This window comes from Heteronotia binoei, chromosome 13 (assembly GCF_032191835.1).
Source record: "Heteronotia binoei isolate CCM8104 ecotype False Entrance Well chromosome 13, APGP_CSIRO_Hbin_v1, whole genome shotgun sequence".
Classification (NCBI taxonomy): Eukaryota; Metazoa; Chordata; class Lepidosauria; order Squamata; family Gekkonidae; genus Heteronotia; species Heteronotia binoei.
The window spans coordinates 80,226,311-80,245,320 of record NC_083235.1 but is presented as its reverse complement, the minus strand read 5'-3'; the positions used below and the strand labels follow the sequence as shown (position 1 = coordinate 80,245,320).

The 19,010-nt window shown below is 43.5% G+C and overlaps 1 protein-coding gene across 1 annotated transcript in view; it reads right to left on the bottom strand.

Annotated features, from left to right (window-relative positions):
• Nucleotides 1–19,010, bottom strand: part of NDEL1 (nudE neurodevelopment protein 1 like 1) — a 75,406-nt gene that overhangs the window by 13,853 nt on the left and 42,543 nt on the right. The window contains exon 7 of the mRNA XM_060252425.1: nt 12,697–12,848. Within this exon, the coding sequence (XP_060108408.1) occupies nt 12,697–12,848 (152 nt within the window). The remainder of the gene's footprint in view (nt 1–12,696; nt 12,849–19,010) is intronic.

Genomic DNA, 19,010 nt, shown 5'->3' with positions numbered 1-19,010 from the left:
TTTTGTTGCAGGGGAGGGGTGGACCCTCTGTCCTTAGGCAACAGCCTCATTGTCTCATGGCATCAGCGGCATGTATACATGTTTCCTCCCATCCCTTTGATCACCATGGTAGTGCAGAAGGTATCGAGGGAGCGACCGGTAGGGATCCTTGTGACCCCGTGGTGACCCAGGCAACCCTGGTTCGCACCGATCCTTTGTCTGTCCAGGGGGGTTTTCCATCAGCTTCCTCCAGCTCCACACCTTCGAGTAGTGCATCACGATGTGCCTCATCTGAAACTAACAGCCTGGCATTTACAGTGACTCATTTGTCTGAGAGAGCCCGATATGTTATCCTCAACAGCAGGAAGCCATCCACTCGCAAGTCTTATGCCTGTAAGTGGTCGAAGTTCATGCAGTTCGCTTCCACTCTCTCCCTGGATCCACCTCTAGCGGGCCTACCAGTCATATTCGATTTTCTTCTTTCCCTACTGGATAGAGGATTGTCAGTTTCATCTCTACGAGTATACCTGGTGGCTATCTCTGCTAACCACACACAGGTTGACAGTCGTTTTGTCTTCACACATTCCGACACCAAGAAATTTCTTAAGGGCCTCTCTAGGTTGTATCCTTCTACAAGACAGCCCACCCCAGCCTGGGACCTTTCTCTGGTCCTCCATGCTCTTTCAGGGAAGCCTTTTGAACCAATGGCTACCTGCTCTCTCCAGCTGTTATCGTGAAAAACGGCCTTTTTGGTAGCGATTACGTCCGCTAAAAGAGTGGGTGAGTTAGCAGCGCTAAGATGTGATACTCCTTACTTGTGTTTCACGAATGAAGGGGTATTGCTTCGCCGGATATCACCTTTCTTCCTAAGGTGGTCTCTTCCTTTCACCTGAATACGGAAATCTACCTGCCCATTTATTTTCCAAATCCAGTTTCAGAGTCTGAACGGAGACTACACGCTTTGGATGTGAAGCGTGCACTTTCTTTTTACCTCCATCATGTAAAACCCTTTTGGAAGGACTCTAGACTTTTTATTTCTTATGCTTCTGCAGCAGTGGGGCAGCGCATCTCGTCCCAATGCCGCTTATAATGTATGGATTCAGCACTATATAATGGTTTTAAAAATTGTAATATGTTTTTAAAATGGAAAATGTAAATTATGGTTTTATATATTTTATTGGTTTAACTGTGTAGATATGATACTGTGAGCCGCCCTGAATCCGCTTGCGGAGAGGGCAGGATATAAGTCAAATGTAATAAATAAATAATAAATAAAGACTTTCCAAATGGTTAACCGAAGCTATAAAGCTGTGTTACCTTTTGAATAAGAAACCCCTTCCAGGGCCCATAAGAACTCACTCCACTCGGGCTATGGCCACCTTAGCGGCCTTTATGAAGGGTGTTTCTCTCCAAGATATTTGTAAGGCTGCCACCTGGTCCTCCCCGCATACCTTTGTAAAGCATTATGCGCTGGACTTATGTCTACACCAGTACTCTTTGGTGGGCTGTGCTGTTCTTCAGTCTCTTACCTGCTAATGGACCGTTGCACCCTCCTCCAGGTAGGATTCAGGCTTGCTAATCTCCCATCAGTGTGATGCACAGAGACCACGAAGAAGATAAACAGGTTTCTTACCTGTAACTGATGATCTCCGAGTGGTCATCTGTGCAATCACACTACCCGCCCTCCTTCCCCTCTGCTGCCGGTCCATGCTTGGGATCTTGCAGCGGTCAGAAGGAACTGGCGGGATGTCCGCTCCCGTCTCAGTGGGCATGTGCAGTGGGGCTTCTGGGCATGCGCACTGCGATGTGGGCGTGGAAATCCACAGCTTTTAAGTTTATCAATCGTGATCGGCGCTGGCGCCTAATCCCATCAGTGTGACTTCACAGATGACCACTCGAAGATCACCAGTTACAGGTAAGAAACCTGTTTTTATAACTTTAACTATCTTAATAACTTTTTTTAATAACTTAAGAACAGTTTTTCTTAAATTTTTATTGTTATAACTTTAACTATCTTAATAACTTTCTTTAACTTTTATTGTGTAATTTGTGTTAAATGTAGGTCAAGTATTGATTCAGGCTGATCTTGCGCAATCTTTAAAACTTCACTCTTGCAAATCAGTGAGACGTCTGAGCCTACATTTCATCCACCAGCTGTCAAGTCTGCTTCAGCTCTGGTCAGGCCTGTGTAACATCTTTGGTTCAGAGGGAAGCATTCTGGGTAAAGCCATACTGTATGCCAATGCTGCTAGCTCTTTTCTTCCCCCTCCCCCCTTCCTGTCTTTTGTTATGTAGTTTTGCTCTGCAACGAAAGCATGTGAAAGAGATAATGGTGCCTTCTCAGACTGGGCAATGGGGGAGAGGCGCCTTGCCCAAGGCCGACCGGCCTGAGAACCATTCGTAACATCAATGTGTGAATGTGCCCTGCATAGTACCCCCTCCCTAAAGAATTCCTTTGAAGAACACCTTATATGATTATCCTTACTGTATGCTCCTCAGTCTCGCAATCTCTTAGCTGTTGGATACAATCATTTCAATAAACTAGAAACTTTTTATCAAAAGGTCTCGTTATTGAGTCAGCCGACTTGACACCAGCTTTTTGAAGTTGGGTGAATATTGCATTAGGGCCAGTCTCAGGGAATCCTGGAGATATTCATCTGTCATGTTGGAACGCTGTGTACTCTGTCATTTTCAGATGGGAAAATGCAGATTCACACAAATAAGTTGAACAGAAACAGGAGTGTACAGCTTCACTGCATCTTCTCAAGTTGGGAAATTTGTCTCTAGGCACTAGTTTCAAAAAAGATTCTTGCTCAGAGAAAAATGTCATTTTTAAGGGTTACTATTTTGTTTTCAAGAGATGCCTTGTTCAATGAGTAATTTTTACTGATAGCAGCTGCAGTTTCCTTAATGTCTATATCTGCTTTGAATGGGTATGACAAGTATTCCACAACTTTTTCAATTCTTTGGAAGTCACAAAATCTTTTTTCAAATTCCTGGATAACAGAGTAGATTTCTGTCACATACTTCTCGTTCTGAAGAACAAAATTTGGATATTGTCCCAGATGGTCCTGCGTATTAGGAAGATGATGAAAAGTGTTGTTTGCAAAGTCAGTCATCATTAGCTCAAATTTGCTCTTGTAGGATGAAACTGTACTCATCATCTCGCCAATGCATTTGTTTTTACCTTGTAGTTCAATGTTCATATCACTTAGTTCGCCTGAAAAGTCAGCAAGAAATGCCAGAACACATAACCACTCCTCATCTTCCAACTCTGCTTTGTCATGCCCCCTCTCCTTCAAAAGCCTTATTTCATTCAGCAAATCACAAAATCTTTGCAGAAATTTGTGCCTACTTAGCCACCTTACATCTGTGTGCAAAATGATTTCCGCTGCCCCTTCATCAAGAGTAAGATTGAAAAGCTGTCTTTGAAGTGATCTTCCATGAACTGAATTTATAATTTTGAAAGTGATGTCCATGACAGTCTTTGTATTGAGTTTCTTGCTTGCCAAAACTTGCTGGTGAATGATGCAGTGGTAAGAAAGGAAATCTGGAAAGTCATCACACTGTCTACAGAGGCCTATGAAACCGTTAACCTCACCTGTCATTGCTCTTGCTCCATCAGTAGTGATGGAAACAAGTTTATGCAATGAAATTACACACAAAAGAATGGAAAGAGCTGAATATTTCCTAACTGATAGTTCTCCCTTTTAAAGAAATCATTCCAAGTAGTTCTTATTTAACACTGAAGTCTTCAAAAACCATCTGCATAAAGTCTAGTAACTGGGCTATGTCTCTTATGTCTGTAGATCCAGTTGGAGTGAGAAAGCAACACAAACTGAAACATCCTCCAACAATTGTTCAGTTGTGTCTCCACACATCTCTTCTATTCGCCGCACGATGGTGTTTCTAGACAACTGTACATCTTGAACAGCAGCTATGGTCTCGTTCTTATTCTTAAATCCTTCAAAAATATTGTCTGCTGCTTCAAGAAAACAATCTTTTACAAATTCTCCTTCATTGAAAGGTTTGCATTTCTTTGCGATCAGATTGCTGACCTTGAAGGATGCCATGGTTGCCTTGACCGAATGTGACCTTGGCTTCGCCATCAACTGTTGCTGTGCAGCCAATTTACATTTAAGTTCTTTGAGCTTCAGTTTATGAATTTTGCTTTTGGGTGGAAAATCAGCATCAGACTTATTGCTATGCAGAGCCTTATATTAACGCTCCAGATTACCCTTTTTGGTCAAGGATACAGCGGCGTTACAAAGTAGACAACAACACTTGTCTTTCATCATGATGAAGTAGTTCATTTCCCATTCATCATGAAAGTGGTAGATTTTGCTCTTTGGAACGCTCATCTTCGTTATACTGGGGTGGTTGGGGTGCTAAGTTAACACTGACTGAATCTGGTCCAAAACTGTCACTGTCCCGAAGTATTAAAGATCAACAGGAACTGAAGACCTCTGGATGATGCCAAAACCACACTTGCAGTTCTAAAAGTACCATACCAAACCTTTAATGGCATAAAAGAGTTCTAAAAGTAAAAATAAGAATTCATCATACTGGCACCATTAATCAAATACCACCACACCAAACAATCATAAAAAAACCCCAAACACCTGTCCAGCAAACCATGAGACCAAGTGGGGCTGGTGAACTACCTCTGACCCCTCCGTGATCTGTTGGACGTACCTGGTATAGTGCATAATGCGAATAAGTCTTGAGTATTTCAGCTGTAACCTTGTGTAGAAGCTCTGCTGACTAGCTTTATGCCTGGTTGAATAGTGTTGTCTGCATAGCTTGCAAAAAAAGCTTGTATCTATAGGATTTGTGCATGGATAGGAAATTGCTTGTAGACTTGTAGTCCTTTGTGGAGGTCTACATATGGTGTTTGAAGTGCACGCTAGCACTACAGCAGTGAAATACCTACTGAACTGCTTTTGTAGTTCATGATCTCAAATCCTATGGCAAGCTTCTTAAGACTCACATTTGCTATTTTGAGTCATGCTGTGAACAATAAGCAGATTGCAGCGAGGGAAGGGAAGGGAAGGGTCACTCTTAATTAGATTCCTGTTCTGTCTGCATTCTGGGCTTCTTTGTGTAGTGTAAATTGTATTTGGCCCACTAGAAGCATTCAAAGCTTTTGTATTTTGTGTTACTACTTCTGTTCTCCATTGTCTGTAAACTCATCTTACATTGGCCCAGGTTTTTTTACCTCTTTTTACAACAGCTGAACTTCTCCCTGAGATTTCTCACCAAGCCACTTTCCTTTAGCAAAGCATTTCCTGAACCAGTAGAGAGTGCTTGGTCTGTATTTCTGCAACCATTAGACTCCCTTCTATTTGATCGTTATTATTAATTTATCTGCCCCTAGATGCCAGCTTATGTCCTGTTTAACGTAGATAATGTATTATGCACAGTAACTATACACACAGGGTAAAATAATATTAAGCAGGAATAATTGTCAAGAATCTTGTCATGAAACAGTTAAATCTCTTATAAGTGCTTCGCAAAGTTTAGTGGAATGCTTTTCTATGTTATCTCCTTTCTTCCCCCCTTTCCTGTGTTCCCATAGCAGCTCCCTGCACACCTGCTGATATTATGTCTAATGTACTTTCAGCAACAAAATATATCTAACACTGCAACTTTGGGCAGTGAGAACAGCACAAAGAATGCTTGAGAAAATTCTGTCATGTAACTTTGGGGCGGGGGGGGGGGCAACGCTTCTAGATTCACCTCTATATCAATGCGGGTCCCACTATGTAGGTTCAGTTTTGACTCAGAGAGAATGTCTGTGAGTACCTACTTGGATTATGCAATAAATGGAACAATGAGAATTCAAAGACCTTTTATTGATCAACCGGGGGGGCTGACATAAGAGCCAGATCTACATGGGCAGGATCCCCCTTCGAACTGGACCCTGCGTAAACCATGAGTGCGGAACTGAGACCCGAGTAAGTAGCAGGTGCTGCCCCCGCCGGGTTATCTGCATCCAGAGAAAGGCGGCCGGCAGGAGGCCCAGGGGAAGGGGACGGCCAGGTCCAAGTGTTCAGTTTGGAGAGCATATGCATCGAAATACGAGAGGTCGTGGAACAAATCCAGGATGAAATTTATGACTAACTTCTTCCTACGTGAGCTCCAGTTACGGGCCACAGTGGTTGTCAACGTTATGGACCTGGTGTCTGCTTCGCCTTTGCTGTTCGCGGAGCCACCTGGATTGTCACCGGTCCCCTCTCCAACAACCCCAGCTGGCACCGCCAGTACCTGTTTCCCCGGCATCTCCCCAGGTGCCGAGGCAGCTGCTGTCGCTGGGGCCACTTCTGCTAGCTCCTCAGCCAGTACTCCCGGGAGAGCCTCCCGGGGAGAGAGGGACACCAACAAAAGTTTGGGGCCCCACCGTGCGATTCAATGGGGACTCGAGGGACTGGCACACGTATTTGTGTTATGGGAAAAATAAGATGGACGGTTTTTTCTCTCACCATTATATCAGAAATAGTTTATTAAACACTTGGATAAAATATAAGAAATATGGTGACGAAAGAAAACCGCTCTGGATAGTGCCAGCAGAAGTAATAAAAATAACAGCTGAATCTGATGAAGAAAGAGCGATGTCATATAATCAACTGCTCAAGATTCAAGGAGACAAAATTGAATTAAAATCTGCAGAAGAGTTAAATAATAAGTATGACTGGTTTCAAATGCAACAAATTAAAAGCTTGATGGAAAACGATATTAAATCGGATGGAATTAGACGTGAGCAAACAGAACTGGAAAGGGTCCTGCTTGGAGATAATGAAAAATTAATATCGAAAGTATATAAATTATTATTGAAATGGTCTACAGAAGAAGAAGTAGTAAAGACTCAAATGGTCAAATGGGCAATCAATGTGAATAGAGAAATACAAATGGATACGTGGGAGCACCTTTGGAAGAACTCGATGAAGATCTCAACTTGTCAGAGTATTAAGGAGAACTGTTTTAAGATGATGTATAGGTGGTATATGACTCCGAAAGAGCCGGCTAGGATGAGTAAGAAGATGTCGGATAGATGTTGGAAATGTAGAAAACACGAAGGTTCTTTCTTTCACATGTGGTGGACTTGTGAAAAAGCGAAAGAATTTTGGAAGATGATACAACAAGAAATCTCCAAAATTTTGGGTTATGACTTTAAGAAAACTGCAGAGACTTTTTTGCTTTGGTTACAATTAGAAAAATTTCCAAAGGAAGACAGGACTTTAATTTGGTATTTGCTCTCAGCTGCTAGGACATTGTATGCGCAGCTGTGGAAACAGGGAAAAATACCAGAGAAATGGGATTGGATTGTGAAAGTTTTATTGTGGAGTGAGATGGACAAATTAATGAAAACTTTAAGAGACTATGATTTAGATTTATTCAAGAAGGAGTGGAAGAAATTTAAAGGATATATGGAGAAAGAATGGAATGTTAAAAGACATTGGACAATTTTTTAGTATTAATGAGAAAAGAAAAATATTGAACTTTGATTGGTTAGCGATACCTTTATAACTGAATCTAAATTTATAACTTTGGGGAAGTCAAATATTGGAGGGAGGGGGGGTTGAAATATCATATGGGTTAGTATAGAAAAGAGACTAAGTATTGTAACCATATGTTATTAATAAATTGTTAAAACACTAATGGGGACTCGAGGGAGTTGGAGTTCTTCGTTATTCAAGCACGAAGTTTCCTATGGCAATGCCTCATTCTCTTCAGAGCAGCTGTGAATGGACACCCTTGCTGTGTGCTTAGAGTGTCAAGCATGCGGTTTCAATGACGAGTCAGGTTTGATACAAAACTATGTTTATTGATAGACCGATACTTTCAGTGTAACTGATTCTTGAGAGTGATGCTAAAGATACATTGATACAATACTTTTCCTTCTACCGCTCTGTATCTGGGTGAACGACTTCGGGATGATCGGTCCCTGTACGATTCATGCTGTCGATCTCGAGAAGGCGGGCTTCGGGATCGAGGAGTCTCCTCTACTGCCCGAATCTGATCTGGAGGGCTCCCTTCGGTACCGGAGTTCTGAGCCAATTCTATGTCGCGATCAGAGTCGGAGAAAATCACCAGTTGGGTCGACATCGAGGTGAGGATCGGAGGGCTTTGTCACGGGCTGGGGCCGGGTCAGGCAAAGTCCAGGGGCAGTCCAAGGTCTGTAGCTGATGAGCAAAGAGGGTCCAAGGCGCCAAAACCGAATCACAGTGCAGGTATCGCAGGTCAGAGGTTCAGAAGCCGACGTCAGGGGGTCCAGAAGCCAAAGTGGATGCTAGAATGTCAGGTAAGTGACTAGTTGCTTCCACAAAGCCTCCTCCCAAAGCCCACAGCTATATAGCCCTCTGCTGTCTGTTGCCCATTTGGGCTAATTGCTGGCTCAGAGAGGCAGCCAGGATCCTGCTGAGACTCAAGCATCCTCACTCCTAGAAGGGCCAGAATCCTTTCAAAACTCAGGGCTCAGGGAGAAGATCCAAGCACTGGTGCAGGTGGCAGGGGCAGTTTCTTCTGCAGGCTCAGCTTCTTCTGCAGGGTCCCCAGCACCCATGACAGGCTTAGCCGATGGCCGGGCGAAGTGAAAAGCTTCAAGGGAGGAACGATCGGTGCCATCGGGTCCAATGACGAAGTCGGGGAGGCTGGAGAAACGGGTTTGTTGTGCTTCGGCTTGTCCATTTTCTTAGCCTTCTTCTTCCCTGAGTGCGATCCTTTATCCTCCCTATGCTATTTTGCCGGCGTGGAGGACTCCGACCTGGCAGCCGAGCCCGCCTGTTTGCTAGGGTGCTCGGTGTTGGAGAGGGGGCGATCGGTATCGACCGACTTAGAAGCCATTGATCCGGCAGATGAAACCGGCTGATCGGGCCGATCAGCAGGAGTTGACGAGGAAGACCTGCGCTGGGACAACGCCTGCTCCATAAGGGTCACTGCGAGAGGGGCCGCTCTGTTTTTCTTAGTTTGTCTGGAGAATTTCGCATAGTGCATGAAAGAGTCAGTCCTGTGGAGCTCCCCAAGGCATAAAAGGCACAAAGTGTGGCCGTCCAGTGGAGCGATCTTACTCCCACACTTGGAACACCTTTTTAAAAAGCCCCAGTGGTTTTCCATACAATCTGGGGAAAGGTGTGGGGGAGGGCAAGAGGGTGGGGGAGGGGGTGGAAAAAGGACGGGAGAATACCTTCTTGCCCCGCACTCCCCGAAAAGAGAAAAACTACACTAACTATGAAAGTAACTAACTATATAACAATTAAATAAGTCTTTTTTTTTTTTTTACAAGTTCACTGACCGGAGCAAGGAATGATCGACTGATCTGAGCGGCGGTCAGAGAAGAACTGGCGGGATGTCTGCTCCCGTCTCAGTGGGCATGTGCAGTGGGGCTTCTGGGCATGTGCACTGCGACATGGGCGTGGAAATCCGCAGCTTTTAAGTTTACCGATTGTGATTGGAGCCGGCGCCTAATCCCATCAGTGTGATGCACAGAGACCACGAAGAAGATCAATAAAAATTTAAGAAAAACTGTTCGCAGTTCTTTCTGGATCTTCATCTGTTTTGTTTTTGCTTATTTTGCTTACCAGTAAAAGACAGAAGGTGCATTGTAAAAGGGGGGGGGCGGTGGAACCCAACTTTGGTGGGTAAAAATCTAATTCGAAGCTAGTTAGCAACTTAATTTTCATGGTGGTAGATCACCAGCACTTTTGTCTTGAAAAAATAGATCATGACCTGTTTGAAATTGGACATGCCTGCACTATACACTATATTTATCTGTGTCTATTGTCATTTACTAGGTTTGTTTGTTTATTTATTTATTTATTCATTCATTCCGTAACTTATATCCCGCCCTTCCCACAAGTGGCTCAGGGTGGCTTACAACAAACAATAAAATCGGAACAAATTAATACATTTAAAATCAAGCATTTAAAACCTAAAAACCTTAAAATTTTACATTGTACATTAAAACTATACAGTATAATCACAAAAATCTAAAATCTAGAAAGCTACATTTGTCCAGTCAGGCGTAGGCTAACCGGAAGAGGGTCGTTTTACAGGCCCTGCGGAACTGAGTAAGATCCCGCAGGGCCCTCACCTCTTCCGGTAGCTGGTTCCACCACATAGGGGCCATTGTGGAAAAGGCCCTGTCTCTAGTTGTTTTGAGGCGCACTTCCTTGGGCCCGGGGATGGTGAGAAGATTTTGAGTCCCAGACCTCAGTACTCTCTGGGGAACATGTGGGGAGAGACGGTCCCTCAGGTAGGCAGGTCCCAGGCCATATAGGGCTTTAAAGGTAATGACCAGCACCTTGTACCGGACTCGGTATATTATTGGAAGCCAGTGCAGAGCCCGAAGACCCGGCCGAATGTGCCCCCATCTTGGGAGGCCCAATAACAGCCGGGCCGCGGCATTCTGCACCAGCTGCAATTTCCGGGTCCGGCACAGGGGCAGCCCCATGTAGAGGGCATTGCAGTAATCCAACCTCGAGGTGACCGTAGCATGGATCACTGTTGCTAGGTCGTCGGGGTCCAGGAAGGGGGCCTTGCCCATCTAAGATGAAAAAACGCGGACTTGGCAGTGGTCGCTATCTGAGCCTCCATATTTAGGGACGGCTCCAGTAGCACCCCCAAGCTTTTGACCCTGTCCGCCGGCCTCAGTGGAACACAGCCAAAAGCTGGCAGGGGGATTTCCCCCCCTGGCCCCCGACGGCCCAAACAGAGGACCTCTGTCTTCGCCAGGATTCAGTGTCAGTCCACTGTTTGGGACCAAAGTGCAGGAAAGAGAAGGAACATGGCTGATTGTTCCAACTCCACTTACAAAATCTTACATTCCCAGAAGTTAGCACATGCACCCTCCCAACCTAGCCCATCTTAATCAAATATGATAGCTCAAGTCATATTGTCCTTCACTGAAGACGTCAGTCTCACTTTCATTGGAAAGGGGGGGAAAGATGGATAACAAAGAGGTTAGGGCATTGTGGGACATCGTTCACTTCCTCAAGGCCTGTAAGACCATTCTCTTCTGGCAAGCCTTTAGTTGACTGTAGGAGAATCCTGGAAGAATCCTGGAACAACTGTCATCTTGAGAATGAGTAACATCTAATCTAGCACCAACTGTATACTGTTTTTAATTTATATTGTTTAATGATTTTATTGATTTTATGATTACGATCATTGTTCTATGATCTGATGCAAGCCGCCCTGAACCTGCCTTGGTGGGGAGGGTGGGGTATAAATCAAATGAAACATAAACAAACAATGGCTGCAGTCCAGGCCTAGCAATTGTAACTACGCTATGCCCTGCTTACTGAGTATTGTGACCATATATGTCATCAACATTTTCCCCTGTTCAGCAGAACACTGCAGAAACTACAAAAGGACTCAGTACTTTTTTCTTTTTGCTACACCTGCTCAGGTTGCCATTCTCAAGACACACATGCTTTTATATTTCCTAGTGTCAAGCATGCTATTTCTATGTACCTTATAGACAGGCCTGATATAAAGCAGAACACCACTATGACCTATTCTGCTCCCCCTCCCCCTATACAACAAAAGAGGGCATAATAAATCCATCTGGAACCAGGATGTTTAGGTTAACCTTGTAGCAACTGTGTAGAGTGCATCTCCCCCAGATTCACACAGCCAGGTCTTACCGGCTCTCAGAGAAAGTGTGAGAAAGGGAGATGTTTTTATTAGCTTGCATTCCTTAGCCATAAAAGAAATACTAGCTAGTAATCTTTGAAACCCGTGACTCAAATTACATCTGTATGTTATTGAAGCAGGGCTGAAATAAAAATCTATTAAATAAGGTAAATTGAAGGCCATTAATTAGGCACAAGGGAAAGAAAGCAAAAGGGCAAAGAGATTTTAAAGTGCTTGCTAGGTGTCTCCATGAAATAATTCTTCTAGATTGCGAAAGTAGGGAAAGGGACGTTTGTAGGAGCATATGACAGCAAAAGAGGAAGTTAATCTTTGACCCACTGGCCCACCGCAACTGCCGAAAAGAGCAACTAGAAACTTGCTGGAATAAGCATTGAGTCATATACCTTGGAAAATCTTGGGATCAGGTCAAAGGGGCAAATGTGTTTTTATGAAGGATATTGCTGCAAGAGTGTTAGCAACATCAATGCCATGTATGGAAAGACCCTCCCTGTCTCCTTGTTTCTTTAGTAATATGACGCTTGTAATGATGTATAGGATGTGGGGTTGTCCTTTCCTGTAATTGGGCGAGTGTTTACTGGAAATGATTGTCTGTGACTATAAAACTGTAGACCTTCCTGCAATCGGGGCTCCCAGATGTGTTCAGACATGAGTCTGGTCTGGGGTGTACACGTTAAATAAACCGCTGTTTCTTCCTGATTTCGCCTGTGGCCTTGTTTCTGCCTGACCAGCAGCAGCTAAGGTTGCTGCTACATTATCCTTTTGAAGTCTTCCTATAAGTAACTATTCAATGCTGCGTACGTCATTACTTCCAAGGAGTCCGTCCTTGGATAAGCTATGGAGTTTTACAATAAAGCAACTTTTGATTAAAAGAACAAAAGCTTGATTATTGAGAAATATCGATGCTTGACACCTAGCTTAGCAGAAGACTGCATGAAGAGTGCCTCCATAGACTGCAGCCCACATACACAGAGCATGATACCTAGAGGTCAAACATGAAAAGTTTCTGCCAGTTAAAATTCTACAATCCACCACTTATAAGTCTCAAGGTCAATCTAAACTTACGCTTTGTCATAGAATGCTGTATGTCCTGAATGACAGAACTTCATGCCGTTGCTGTTGATCATGCTGCTATTTATATTCCCTGAAACATAAGATCTCCGAGATGCCTGGTCTTTTGCAAAGTTTCTACAAGCAGCCAGTTTGGATTCCAAGGCCTGAAAAAGGAGTGAAAGACAAACCTCTTTATTAATTAATCTTCATGAAGAATATCAAAAACAGAATCAGCATTAGAAGTGTCAACATAATAAAAGTTTAAGCAAAGTATCAGGCCAGATTGGCCACCATTCACACCACATTCTTACTAAGAATTGCCAAGCTTCATGGTAGGCTATTAAGGGAAAGTTAGTTTTTCAAACGTCTGGACAAATAAGAACATAAGAGAAGCCATGTTGGATCAGGCCAACGGCCCATCCAGTCCAACACTCTGTGTCACAGAGTGGCCAAAAAAACCCAAGTGCCATCAGGAGGTCCACCAGTGGGGCCAGGACACTAGAAGCCTTCCCATTGCCCCCTCCAAAGCACCAAGAATACAAAGCATCACTGGCCCAAACAGAGAGTTCCAACAATACGCTGTGTGGCTAATAGCCACTGATGGACCTCTGCTCCATATGCTTATCCAATCCCCTCCGGAAGCTGTTTATGCTTGTAGCCACTACCACCTCCTGTGGCAGTGAATGCCATGTGTTAATCACCCTTTGGGTGAAGAAGTACTTCCTTTTATCAGTTCTAACCCGACTGCTCAGCAATTTCATTGAATGTCCATGAGTTCTCGTATTGTGAGAAAGGGCAAAAAGTACTTCTTTCTCTACCTTCTCTATCCCATGCATAATCTTGTAAACCTCTATCATGTCACCCCACAGTCGACGGTTCTCCAAGCTAAAGAGCCCCAAGTCTTTTAACCTTTCTTCATAGGGAAAGTGTTCCAAACCTTTAATCATTCTAGTTGCCCTTTTCTGCACTTTTTCCAATGCTATAATATCCTTTTTGAAGTGTGGTGACCAGAATTGCACACAGTATTCCAAATGAGGTCGCACCATCGATTTATACAGGGGCATTATGATACTGGCTGATTTGTTTTCAGTTCCCTTCCTAATAATTCCCAGCATGGTGTTGGCCTTTATTATTGCAATCGCACACTGTCTTGACATTTTCAGTGAGTATCTACCACAACCCCAAGATCTCTCTCTTCGTCAGTCTCCACCAATTCACACCCCATCAACTTATATTTATAGTTAGAATTTTTGGCCTCAATGTGCAATACTTTGCTCTTGGCCACGCTGAACCTCATTTGCCATGTAGACGCCCACTCACCCAGCCTCAATAGATCCCTTTGGAGTGCCTCATAATCCTCTCTTGTTTTCACCACCCTGAACAATTTAGTGTCATCCGCAAACTTAGCTACTTCACTGCTTACTCCCAACTCCAAATCATTAATGAACAAGTTAAAAACATTGGATCCAGTGCTCAGCTCTGTCGCACCCCACTGCTTACCATCTTCTACTGAGAAAATTGCCCATTTATACTCACACTGTTTCCTATTAATTAGCCAGTTATTAATTCACAAGACGACTTGTCCTTTTACCCCATGACTTTCGAGCTTACTAAGGAGCCTTTGATGAGGAACTTTATCAAAGGATTTCTGGAAGTCAAGGTAAACAACATCTACTGGGTCCCCTTTGTCCATCCCCTCAAAGAACTCTAACGGGTTAGTGAGAGAAGAACTTCCCTTACAGAACCCATGCTGAGTCTTCCTCGATAACTTTTGTTCAGATATATTTGTATAACACAGGACTTCCAGAATTACAGCGAATCCTTCTCAAAATTTTAGAACAATAAGTGAAACAGACCAAAAGTTTATTTAATCCAGGATCCTATTTCTCTCACCAACCAGAGGTCCCTGGGAAGCCCACAAGCAGGAAATGAATGCAAAAGCAACCCTCCCACATCAGTTCTCAGGTGTCAAGCATCAGTATTTCAAATAATCAAGTTTTTGTTTAAAGCAAAGACTCGTTTTATTGATAATCCAATACTTGCTCCAAGGAATGAAACCTTGGAAGTGATATAGAGTGTCACACAGCATAGATTCTTAAAGGCTACTTCAAAGGCAAAGTTTCAGATAACTCTAAAAGCATAACATACAGATGTGAATTGAGAATTTAAAGAGTAATATCAACTATTCATTTGGGTACTACAACATCTCCTGGTTTCCACACATTCCTAGTTTACTGATAAGGCATATGGATGGGAACTCGGGGGAGAGGCATTTTGCTTTACAATGACAAGATTACTTGCATATCCTGAATCGCTTAGAGTTACCAGGTTGGGGGGGGGCTTTGAAGAGGAGTCTTATGCAGAAAAGGAGTGTCAGACTCTGGAAAGCTTTACTGTGATGATATGATGCTAAAGGTATAATGTGATGTTGTGCTTAAACTGCTATGAGCTGCTTGACCTAACCTACTCCATTTTCCTAGCATCTGCTACTAATCCCAATGTAGAAACCTTGCATATCAAAGTGGTATTGAAGTTATTGTTAACCCCGCTGTGAGTTCCTGTCCTTGGTACTAACACTTGCAACAATCCTTTGAAGATAAAATGCCTCAGGGGCAGCTAGAAGCTGTTCCTGTGAGAACGGGAACCACAGAGAGATAAGGAGGACCTAACTTGTGAAATGTATCACCATACTGTGGGAATGTAGTCTTGTTTAGAAAAGTCTTTGATGTAATCTGAGTTAAAATGCCTATGCACCAGAGGGAAGATATCAGTTCAAAGAACCTTTGTTCAGAAACTTTGGAATATGAAAAATAAAGTCTTAACATTGTAATCAATGGAAGTCTACTTTCTTTGAATCTCCATCGTCTGACAAGGAGAAAAAAGGGAAGAGAGGGGGGAAGGATGAGCAAAGAATACATATTGATTCAATAATCAGAAAAATTATGCTTGACATACTGCCCCCTCTAAGATTTTGATTGGGCCTTGGAAGGATGCAACCTGTAAAAATTTTTTATTACTTCTTTCACCCGCACATTCAAGCTTTCCACCCACTCGTCGTGGCTTGGTGAAAAATGCTTCCATCAAATTAGAAAATAAAACACCCCCGTTTTAGCTTGGCATCTAAAATCTCTTTAACTTCATGGTGACTCTGACCCCCAATCTGGATAGGTTGTGGAGCTTGCAGTCGAGGGTGCCAAGACATAGCTCCAGGATCTTGACGGAGTAGACTGCAATGAAAAACAGGATGTATTTTACTAAATATTTTAGGTAATTCCAGTTCCACTGTTACCTTGTTGATTACTCTTTTTGTTTTGAATGGACCAAGAAATTTGTATGCCAATTTCTTGGACAGTTGAAGCAAGGGTAAGTTCTTGGTAGACAGACTGTTTCTCCTACTTTAAAGTCCCACACAGGAGCATGATTTTTGTCATAATGTCTTTTGTAAGTGTCTTTAGCTGTTTCCAGATTCTCTTGTATTGCTTTCCACACCTTCCCTAAATTCACCCACCAATGTTCGAAAGAGGAAGACAGTTCTGGGGCAGTTCCACCCGGTAATAACGGGAAAGGCTTCCCCTCATGCCCATTCACCACCAAAAAAGGAGAGGTTTTGGTGGAGCTATGTACACTATTGTTATATCCATATTCTGCAAAAGGTAAGAGTTCCACCCAGTTGGATTGTTGGTAATTCACAAAACACCGTAAATATTGTTCTAGAAGCACATTCACCCACTCCATCTGTCCGTCAGTTTGAGGGTGATACGCTGAGCTCAGACCTTGCTTCATTCCTGTTAATTTGCAGAACTCCCACCAAAAGTTGGCAACGAACTGAGGCCCTCTGTCACTAATGACCTTATCTGGGAATGAGTGTAATTTAACCACATGTTGGAAAAACAAGTGGGCCAGTCTCTTTGCTGTAGGAAGTTGGGTGTATGGAATGAAATGCGCCTGTTTTGAAAATGTATCCACTACCATAAAAATTATTGTTTTTCCTTGTGATGTCGGGAGTTCCACTATAAAATCCATTGATACCACTGACCAGGGTCTGGTAGTGGTTTCCAAAGGTTGCAATAGTCCCGGGGGTTTCCCTCCCCTTTTCTTGGCCATTATGCATACTGGGCAAGATGCCACATAACTGAAAATGTCTTTTTCATGGAGGGCCACCAAAACTGCCGATTTACTAAATGCAAAGTTTTCATACACCCAAAATGTCCAGATAGTTTACTATTATAGCAAAATTGCAGCACTTCTTTCCTAAGGGTACATAGAGTTTCCCCTCTCTGTACCAGAACCTCCCTTCTCCTTTATTGACTCCATCAGGTTTTTGGTCGCCTTCCTTTTCTACTTCAGCAATCAGTCTCACTACCCCCCCCCCCATTTCTCTTTGAGGTTTTCCCGTTTTGCTTTGGAACGGGTAGTCTGTCAAGCATTGTGAATTTTCTAGTTGTTATAATAGTCACAGTATAGAATTGTTACTAACCATGAAATAGATTCAGGCGCATCAAGTAGTAACCCCCCTCCATTGCTCCTTTTGCTTTTACTAACAAATGCAGGAGTGTTTATGAACTTTATTAATGAAGTCTTGAGAGAGTACCGGTACAAGGGGGTGGTGGTGTACCTGGATGACATCATTATCTATTCAAAGGACATTGCACCTAGTCAATATACAATTCTGGTGGCCTCAAATGAAAAAAAGACATTTCAGAATTTGTGACCACTTGCCCAGTGTGTATAATGGCAAAGAAACGAGGTGGGAAACCCCCTGGCCTCCTCCAGCCCACTCCCACGGTGGAACGCCCTTGGTTCGTGGTCTCTATGGACTTTATAGTGGAACTACCAGCCTCTCAGGGCAAAACTGTAATATTGGTGGTGGTGGATACTTTCTCAAAGCAAGTCCACTTCATTCCCTGTAAAACTTGCCTACAGCAAAAAAGCTTGCCTATTTGTTTTTCCAACACGTTGTTAAAGTCCACTCATTCCCTGATAAGGTCATTAGTGACCGCGGCTCGCAATTTGTTGTCAACTTCTGGCGGGAATTTTGTAAGTTAACAGGAATGGAACAAGGATTGAACTCTGCCTATCACCCCCAGACGGACGGGCAGACGGAACGTGTAAACACGCTTCTAGAACAATATTTACGGTGCTATGTGAACTTCCAGCAGTCTAATTGGGTGGAGCTGTTACCATTCGCGGAATATGGATACAATAATAGCCTCCATAGCTCCACCAAAGCAACCCCATTTAAAATTGTCAATGGCTATGAGGGGAAACTGTTCCCACTTCTACCAAGCGGCAGTGGGGACAAACCCCCCACTTCTTGTCAGCAATGGTGGGAAATGCTAGGGAAAGGGTGGTCCATAATTCAAGACAAAAAAACATGCCCCGTAATGGGATTTTAAAGTAGGAGAAACTGTATTCCTGTCTACAGAGAACTTGCCGTTGCCACAGACTTCCAGGAAGCTCGCGTACAAACACTTGGGGCCATTCAAAATAAAGAGGGTGATAAATAAAGTGACCGTGGAGTTGGAATTGCCAAAACTGTTATGTGAAATCCATCCTGTTTTCCATTGCAGCCTTCTTCGGAGAGATCCAGGGGCTACGAGCTGGCACCCTCGTCCGCCGGAGCCCAAACCTATTCAAGTGGAGGGTCAGAGTCACCATGAGGTGCAGGAGATATTGGATGCGAGAGAAAAAAGGGGGGTGCTCTACTTCTTAGTACGCTGGAAGTATTTCCCCCCCAGTTGTGATGAATGGGTAAAAGCATCCGACCTCTGGGCCCCCCTCCTCCTTAGAAGATTTTACCTGCTGCACCCAGACAAACCCCAAGCAAGAGCTTGGGGGGGGGGGGGGCAGGATGTCAAGCATTGTGAATTTTCTAGTTGTTATAATAGTCAGAGTATAGAATTGTTACTAACCATGAAATAGATTCAGGCACATCAAAGTAGTAACCCCCTTCCATTGCTCCTTTCGCTTTTACTAACAAATGCAGGAATGTCCTCTTTGAAGATAAGACCTCCTGGGACTCATTCCCAGGCCCAGCGAGGCCTGGACCCAGGAAGAGCCAAACGCAATAGAGATAAGGACGTTAGAGTGTGAATTTCACACGTGAATGTAGAATTGTTTATAGAACCTTTGATGTGCCATTTTAAAGCTTGCATTTTGTTGTTATTAAGTATCAGTTCCAATACCTAGCTCGGCTGAGCCACATGGATTATCAATAAACCAAACTTTGTTTCAAAAATCCAAGGACTGGTTATTTTGAAATCCCATGCTTGACATAGTCCCAGCCCCTCCTAAATGACGTGGTGAGATGATAGTCAATAATTTCT